The 9,296-nt window shown below is 41.7% G+C and overlaps 2 protein-coding genes across 2 annotated transcripts; both read left to right on the forward strand.

Annotated features, from left to right (window-relative positions):
* The first annotated feature begins 1,015 nt into the window (after positions 1-1,015).
* LOC139737058 (uncharacterized) lies at positions 1,016-2,841 on the forward strand. The gene is made up of 2 exons (XM_071647737.1): positions 1,016-1,196; positions 2,198-2,841. The coding sequence occupies exons 1-2, from the start codon at positions 1,016-1,018 to the stop codon at positions 2,839-2,841; spliced, it is 825 nt and encodes a 274-aa protein (XP_071503838.1).
* Positions 2,842-6,704: 3,863 nt separating this feature from the next.
* On the forward strand, positions 6,705-9,296 carry LOC139737059 (uncharacterized). Its single transcript, XM_071647738.1, has 2 exons — positions 6,705-6,885; positions 8,659-9,296. Exons 1-2 carry the CDS (start codon positions 6,705-6,707, stop codon positions 9,294-9,296), a joined length of 819 nt encoding a protein of 272 aa, XP_071503839.1.

Below are 9,296 nucleotides of genomic sequence, written 5' to 3' on the forward strand. Positions count from 1 at the left end.
TCTGTATCAAATTAGTGCGTCCGTCAACGTCAAGGCTCCATGTGTATCTAGTCGATTGTTACAGAATAATAATTTAGATCCTTGACCTCAAGACTTTGAACCCCTTTTGTATGTTTATGGTTTGCATCGCAATGGCTTTCCAGAGCAAACGCTTTGTAATGTCCAAAAGCAGCAAGAAAGAGATAGAGAGTGAAAGAGACACGTGGAAAGGAAGGCGGAAGATTTTCATACGCGTTTGCAACTGTTTGTCGTGAATGAATGCCTCTGTAAGAGAACGTCGGTAATGTCCTCAAACACTGTTGAGCAAGTCCACCGCACCACGAATATTGACACATATTGGTGAATTTACTTACAGGTAAGTTTTTCAAGATTACCATCATAATACAAAGTGTGTGTAGTAGTGGGGCATCTTTATACATAACAAACGTGAGCTGTTTAGACTTGACCTCAACTGGAACTCTCGTTTTGTTATCCCGAGTCTCGTATGAAATCTGGTAAAGAGTGCTCATACGTCAAGCATGGCACACTATACACGAGTATGATTGTGATACACAACAGTTCTTGATTAGGGCAGTAGATCATAAGGCGAGTTGAACAAATCGGTCTTTTCTGCCGTCTTATGACAGCCTGGCCCTCGATCGCTATAGACTGTCACACTGATGTCATTGTACATATCTTTTCACAGACAAAGGTGTCCGTATTAATACAACAACATGATCGACGTTGGTCTGAGGGTGAAATGTGAAATTCATATTACAACCTTCAGCCTCTCATCAGAACTAATGAAGATGACGAAATGCTTTAAATCTTTATTAGCTGCGAGGACCAAGAGGCCTAGTTATGTAAATGGAGAAGGAGAAAAGGTATATAAGGGGAAAAAAAGTAAATGGCAGGTTGCTCCGTTATTATGGCGGGTCGTTGTTTATTTTGTTTTGTTTTTTCTTTTACTTTTTACCCCTCAGTATATCATTCTGACCGAGGAGGAGAGAACCTGGCTTTACAATCGGACGTCGCCATGACGACCGCGACCGAGAAACAGGCACGCATCATGATCTGGAGCACTCCGCGCTCGATCTCGACTGCATTCGCGAGATCGATGTCGGCTCGCGGCGACACCGAGGTCTTCTGGGAGCCCTATCTAGCCTGCTACTCGTTCGGTCCGGAGAGGAAGAAGCACTGGGGAGACAAGATGCCTGGTACGTGGTCGCCATAATCAAGGTTCTGGTATCGGTCAAAGAGCTGCCATGTCATTGTTTGATAGATAGGCCTATTCCGCCATTAAAGGAGACCTACGGATGATTTTCAGATTTTTACATTTGAACAACTGAGATTAGTTTAATATACTGAGGACAGATTTTCAGACTTTGTGCTAATTGGGATGAAGAATAAGAATATTTTAAAATCTAGAACAAATTACATTGAACAAGGATGATGACATGGCAGAGTCACCATAAGAATGCATGAGTTGGGGCTCAAGGAACCAGAACAAAAGAAGAAGGCATGCATAGATTATACACAGGTGAACTCGTACGCAAGCGGTATTGTAATGGAATTACACTGCTACATTTCTGAAATATGTGAACCTCCTTTGTCATCATCCTTGTTCAGTGTAGGCCTAATTTGATTAAGATTTTTCAAAGTGTTGTTTCTCTGCTCAAGAACCATAATAAATTCCACATATGGAGTTGTCGATTTATGTACTACATGATGTGAAATTATGAAAATCGTCTGGAATGTCCCTTTAAAACCATGATGTACTGGAGTAATGACAATGTCGTGGCGCTCTGCCAGAGTTTCCTACATTGTCACAAAGGCCTGGTTATACGACTATACAATCTTACATAGAGACAAAGTTAACAATCAATAAATGTGCAGATGTGATATTGATGGTTATTTTCTGATATCTTCAGCTAATTCTTCGACGTGTTCTGTGTAGAGACCACTCTTTGTAATCATCAAAGCGAATCAATAATTATTGTGAGTATGCTGTGACGTAACCAAAAAAAAAAATCATTGCTTTCTACTTTTGGCATCTCTCTCTGTTTTTTCTTTTATTCAGAATGGAAAATGCGAGAATTTTAAATCTTGGCTAAATTTTAACCCATGATTACGGTAACATAGGTAAAACCGTAAAAAGCTGAATTGTAAAGACTTGTCTTTTCTTCTACACTTTTATACTGTCTCTAACTTTCTCCAGAAATGATGAACGCGAAGTACACTTACAGCTACATCGACAAACTGCTCAATGCCGACTATCCGAACTCGACGGTCCTCTTCGTCAAAGGAATGGTAGAAGGCATTCGTGGAAAATTCGACGTCGTTGACTCGACGTACAGGCACTCGTTCTTGGTACGAAGACCAGATAAGATGTTTCGTTCTTTGGAGCGTCTTTCTCGAGAGGTACCCGGCAAAACGCAGGAATTTATAAACGACTTCAAGGATATCTACCACGACCTGGAAGCCTTCTACAATCACGTGCAGATAAAATTCGGCCAGACCTCACCTCCCATTATCGACGCGGATGATCTCGTCTCCTACCCAGAGACCATCTTACCGAAGTACTGTGAAGTGATGGGGATTGAGTTTACACCCAAAATGCTCCAGTGGGACAGCGTAGATCCGAGCCAACTCAACTGGCATTGTTCAGACGTAGGGGAAATTTCTCACCCGGAGACAAAAAATACTGTAGTGCTAATGAACGCCATGCAGGGACTAGGATTCGGAAAGGCGCCGGACCTGGTAACCATAGAGCATTATAAACCATCCCCCATTGTCATGGAGTTCGCCGAGCACGCCATGCCAGTTTATCAACGATTCTATGAACGCCGTATACGACCGTAGAACTGTATAAGCTTATGAATTAACATGTTCATAATTGCAGTTAGACTAAAATCAGAGAGGTTATATAATACATGTATAGGGCGTTTTCTGGAGTAGTCGAAAATACGCTAATCATTTTTTTTTTTTTGGCATTACATACCTATTATGACAGAGTAAATGTTTTCTTCATTTCCTTTTTGTTTTATTTTCAAGCAACATACTGTTGCAAACGTCATAATTATAGTATATTTCATTTAATATAGCATCATTAAACGTGAAAATACGATCGTATCAATCATCAATTACAGGACATGGTACAGTAGTAAAGTAAACATGTGATAGAATGAGTTCTACGTGTTGCACGTGAGTTCTGGAGTTGTGACTGCTTGTCAGGGGAACGTTTGTAACGGAAGTGTGAGTGACACTCGAATGCATGAGGAAAGTCGTCTATAAACCCCAAACAAAATAACTTCAAAACAACTTAACACAACACTTTAATTAATTTTAACTTAATACGAAGAAATACCTGACTATTGATATATACCGCTGAGTTTTAATTTTCCTACCCTTCTTTTCGGATTTAATAGGATACTTTGAACTGTCAACAATCTTGATCTCTCTCTCTGTTTTTATCTTGCTTCTTCATCATATTCGACAACTATTGTTTCAGCCTATGATGAACTGGAGATACACATAATGATGTATCCAGATTACAAGAAAATAGTTTGTGCTGCTGCTCTCTTAGAAAAATAGGTTAAACTCTGCACCTTTATGAGTGCAACTTTGCACCATTCAGACCAGTGAACATCTTGACAAGTCCCACATCGCAACTTTACACCTTCAAAGGTTCTTACTGGTCTGAAAGGTGCAAAGTTGCACAGTAAAGGTGCAACGCTGAACCTGTTTTTCTTAGAGTTGTCTTTGTATGCCAATAGCTTCCAATGTCCGTAGTCTTGCGCAATGTATTGTTCATGTTACCAACAACCAAAACTGCAAAGTGACGAGGATTTCATACAATAATCTGTACCAAAGAAAATCGTGAGACATCGGACACTTTTAATGACATAATTACAGGGGCATTTATTAATACTTGTATTTTTCTACGTGTACATTCATGTTGTGTACCATAAAGCAAGTTGGCATGATTCAAAGCGAATTAATCAGGCGAACAGAATGGTGGAAGTTGCTTACACACAAAGATATAATCAAAATTACATTTTTTGAGAAAGCAATATAGCATCTGTAACCCTTTCCTCCTAAAATCATTGTTAAGCTTCACCAACTTCTGACAACAACAACAACAAAAAAAAAAAAAACCACACAAAACAAACAAACTAGAAAGTCGTGTGATTTTTTTTTTTTTATTTCGCATGCTTTCGCGGAAAATGATATAGGTTGCATCCAACACATAGGTCCTACTCACGTAGCAGAGGCAATTACAGTAAGTCATCACATCTCAACACTCCAACCAGTGTCAACGTATATTCTATACACAGCTCAAGATATCAAAATTACGTTAGTCGAAAATTTGGCATAAAATACATGTAGGTTTTCAGTTTTGTGCATGTATTATACCATACGTGTGTGTGTATTTCAATTTTGTAATTCGGTGTTGTGCATATGATGAAATAATATGAAATGGTTGTGAGTACGTGAGCTGGAATAACATTTGCCGAATACATTATGGACTTCGAACTGCAAGACAGGCCTCGCTGTTGTTCTTCATACACTTGTGATTTCCTCTGCTTTGTTATCGGTAGGTTTTGTTATACTGTCGTAAATCGTGAACTTTACACAAAAATAAGCCATCTATAGATGACCTGGAATTGTATCTTATATTGTTTGCAGATACATCAAGCAATCAAGAGATTCATAAGATATGTGTGGTTAATTATTAGTACAGTACACCTGGTGGTTGGAAGACCTATTCAAAACAAGTTCTTACAAATAGGTATGATTGTCTCTATTATATTCCTGGCCACCACCCTATCAACAGTGGCTACTGAGCAGACGAACTCACAGGTGAGTTTGTGCATTTCTTGACCTTTGACACTGACGTGCCTCGCCATTATTTTTGAAAATTTCCTGGTTGGTTTCTGCGCTTGTGAAAAGCGACCCATGTGACCGCCAAGCTCTGTTTTGTCACAAAGCTGGTGCTTGTAATTTTCTTTGACATTTTCCCTGTTGTACATTTACTAACATGATAACAAAGGCGCCATGTTCTGGACCATCTCTCAAAGAATCAAGATCCTTTTCTAATTCATCGCATTCTTTAAGGTCCTGCCACACCTTTCCGGGTAAGCTACGCGGGTTTGCTACGAGTAGGGACTTTCCAGCACGGGATTTTTTATTTTCTGCGGGTGGACATGGATGTTGGCGAGTTCCGTTGCATCTCACCTGCTAGACAGATCCGTTTTCAGTTACGAACGACATACTGGGACTGCGAAGTACCTGCGTTACATCTGCGAAGTACCATCGTATGAGTTGCCAGCGAGGTGCTGCCGCTAAGGGCCTCCTACTGGTGCTCTACGTGTACCTCTGCGGCCAAACCCCCGCGACTCACCCGGAACAAGTTTTGAGCATGTTCAAGGCCTTGTCACACTGTGTCTGGGAAAGCATTGCGGGTTAATTTGCTGGGGGAAACAAATTGCTACCCGGACCTCCCAGCAGTTGGCTCGCACCTGACAGTATATTATACCTAGCGCGTATCTCGCCCGTAGTTGCCCGGAGGTGCGCACGAAAGTCCGATTTACCCGCAGCCAAGTTTTGAGCATGACCAAACCTTTTTCCGGGTGAGTCGCGGGGATCGCCCGCAGAGGTCCATGCAGAACACGAGTAGGAGGCCCGCAGCTGCCGCAAGTCACAGGCAGTTGACCCGCTTGAAGTACCAATAAGTTGCCCGTGGATTTATTCTTTTGCGCCGGAAGCGCGTGTCATCTGCATGACATTCTGTGGGACATCTGCCATATCAAATTCCTTCAGAGGAATTCCGACACAGAGTTGTCAGCCCTCACTCGCCACCCATGCGCCTACACGCAGGTCAAACGGAATGGACGTATTAAGTAGAACGTAAGTAGCACGGGTCAGCAGGTAAGACCCATGCAAACTTGCCCAAATCCTTGTCCGTCTGCAAATATTGTCCTGCGTGCAGGAAACTCCCACACGCATCAAGCCCGCGTATATTGCCCGGAAAATTTTAACAGGTTCAAAATTTCTTCCCGATCTGAAAAATTGCCCGCTCCATCCCCGTCCTCCAAACGCTGCTGCCACGATGCTTCCGATCCCCGTACTCTTTTGCTCTCTCCCGATCTGCTAGATCGGGATAGATTGGGGTCCAGATCGTGATAGTGGAACGGGGGCTTTGGACTTTCCATTTGAAGCACTGTTTTCATGGGGCACGCGAACGATTTGCGAATTATGAGAATGTCTCAAGTCCAACATTCGTATCCTTTTATGTCATCAGAGTAATGAAAGAGAAGCGAAGTTTTATATAAAGATGTACAATTATGAAATTAAATGCAGGGCTCGACAATGGCGATGGTCCGATGGGGCCACGAAAAATTGTTGTTGGGCCATCAAAATTTATCTTTTGGCTGCCCGATCGAGCAACTTAGTTTCAAAATGGATTACAATGTTTCTTTAATTTCAGACCACCAAAATTAAGATTTACACATTCAAGCGACCCATACGGCACACCAGGTTATGTGTCGAGCCCTATTAATGTATTGTAAATCTATGTATTATGTGGCACAGTCGTCGGTTTTTAACATTATACAGTTGAACTTGGCATATAAAAGTCTGTACTATGGGAGTGACAAAACAAAAACATCTTCAATCTGTTCCTTTTTTATAGGATCTGAATTCCATTATAACATTCGTCCGCCATGGCATCGTCAACTGACGACAAAGCTCGCATCATGATCTGGAGCACGCCACGCTCGGTCTCGACCGCGCTCGCGAGATCGATGTCGGCTCGAGGAGACACGGAAGTCTTCTGGGAGCCCTACCTGGCTTGCTACTACTGCGGACCAGAGAGGAAAGTAAATTGGGCGGAGAGTGTGCCTGGTATGCATCACAATATACCCTATATTAGAACCTTTGAAATTGAATAAAGCTCATCATCTTTGATTTGGACTTATTAGTGTTGAATAAGAGAAATTGGCGTGACTAAACTCCGTCATGAAAGAAACCAAAGTACGGGGAAGTATAATTGTTTAGCACGATGCCAAGGAACCGCAGAATGCAATGCTTTACAGGGCCCCAGAAAGTCATGCTTTCTCATTCACAATACTTTCCCATGAGAAGCTTTACGTTTTTGTTTTTTGAAAAAGAAATTCTATTTTTCATAATAAAATAGTTCATTGAAGCTGTTGCTGATTGCAAGAATATACATTTTTAATTGAATTCAGATAATGTGAACATTATGCTAGTCCCAAACGGATTGATCTTGGCCAGTGGATGAATGTTATCCGTCGATGTCAACTAATTCTTGTTAGAACTTGTTAAAAGTGTTCACTTGATGTCAACATGCTATTTTGAGTGCAGAGTAGGGTCTCTTCACACCACCTCCCTGTTCCTACACTTACCTGGCCAGCTACTCCTTTGGTCCGAACCAAAAGATACACTGATGGGGAGGTATTTATCATTCCCGGTAATTACCAGCACTTAAGCTCATTATTGTACTTGTAGCACACATTACATGGAAGCACATAGGAGTTACAGGACACTTGTAATTCACTGATATTAGGGTGTTTTTTTTTCTATTCGCACGTGATTGAAAAATCATGATAGAAATTATATTAGATAATGTTAGTTCTGTGTGACCAATCTGTCAGTTATAAGCGTAGGAAGCAAGAAACGCAGACCCTGAAAGTAGCTATATCTAGATATACACACGTCATTCCTCAATGCAAAAGAATGATATCAAAATCAAAATTATATTATGAAATGATATCAAGATTAAAAATCAAAACTCGTACACCACAAACAATGGCTTATGCAACGCCTCCTCAAGCGCCGTTGAAATAGGTATCATAGGTTTATTAGCAGGCCTCTATAAGAAAGATGAATTATCTGTCAAAACTCTCATTATAATCAATCTCTGAGCCACCTGTGCAGCCCTATGTGATAAGTCTACCTTCCATCGTTCACCAGAATAAGATCTACGGGTTTAAAAGTACAAGTAAACAGCCAGTTTAACTTATTTCTTTCATTACAATTTCTAATTTTCCAAAGGAACATCGAAGGAAAATGCAGCGCTTAAAAAAAACAACACCGTTTTGACAATACTAATAAAAAAGAGGTAAGGCCCAATTGAATTTCATTGATAATTTCGTACCTCTTAAACAAAAAGGGCAGAATTAAGATAAAATATATTTGCACTATTTGGAAAGGGCCATCGAAATCTAGAACATTTTTGTTTTGTCTGTGTGCTTGTTTTTATGTGCAAATAGTCTCTTCATGTTTCTGGCATTGTATGGGTTTAAAAGGATAGTCTTTAGCTAACGACGGGCATAGGGTCACTAAGTGTCTAGCCTTTTGTCAAGGCCCTCTCGCTGTATGGTGAAGAGAGTCCAGCTGAGTGGGGTTGCGCTGTCGCGCTCGGCTGGGCTCGCTTCGCTCGCCCATTACAGCGAGAGGGCCTTGACAGAAGGCTACTAAGTGTCCAGCATGAGCTAAATAATGTCCTGCCTACGAGGACTGCACTCCGTTTTGTATCACCGTAAATAAACATCTTTTTCAAACACATTTCGTTTTTATCGGGTGGCGGTATATCAGACAAATCTGAATTTGAATTGTCTGTATTTGTACATTTTCCGGTAGACCCACGTTATACAGGCATGCTGAATGACAAGTATACGCATAGCTACATCGACAAGATTCTGAATGCTGATTACCCAAACTCTAAGGTACTCTTCGTCAAGGGGATGGTGGAAGGTATTCGTGGTAATTTTGACGTCGTCGACGCCAAGTATAAACATTCCTTCCTAGTTCGCCATCCGGAGAAGATGTTTCGTTCCTCCGAACGGATGTTAACATCAATTCCCGGTGCGCCGGCAGATTTCATACACAACCTCAAGACCATCTACCACGACCTTGAAGACTTCTACAATCACGTCCAAACAAAATTCGGCCAACCCTCACCTCCCATCATCGACGCGGATGATCTCGTCTCCCACCCAGAGACCATCCTACCGAAGTACTGCGAGGCGATGGGGATCGAGTTCACACCCGAAATGCTCGAGTGGGACAGCGTAGACCCGAGCCAGCTCAACTGGCATTGTACAGACGTGGGGCCTATCTCAATTGAGGAGCTGAAGAATACAATGGTCTTCTCCAACGCCATGCAAAGCAAGAGTTTCGGGAAAGCCCCCGATCCCACGAAATCATCTAAGCCGTCGCAAATTGTTGCAGAATATGTCGAGTACGCTATGCCCGTCTATCAGAGATTTTATGATCTCCGCATTAAACCATGA

This window comes from Diadema antillarum, unplaced genomic scaffold (assembly GCF_040938485.1).
Source record: "Diadema antillarum isolate AM-2024a unplaced genomic scaffold, OU_Dant_1.0 seq00000678_RagTag, whole genome shotgun sequence".
Taxonomy (NCBI): Eukaryota; Metazoa; Echinodermata; class Echinoidea; order Diadematoida; family Diadematidae; genus Diadema; species Diadema antillarum.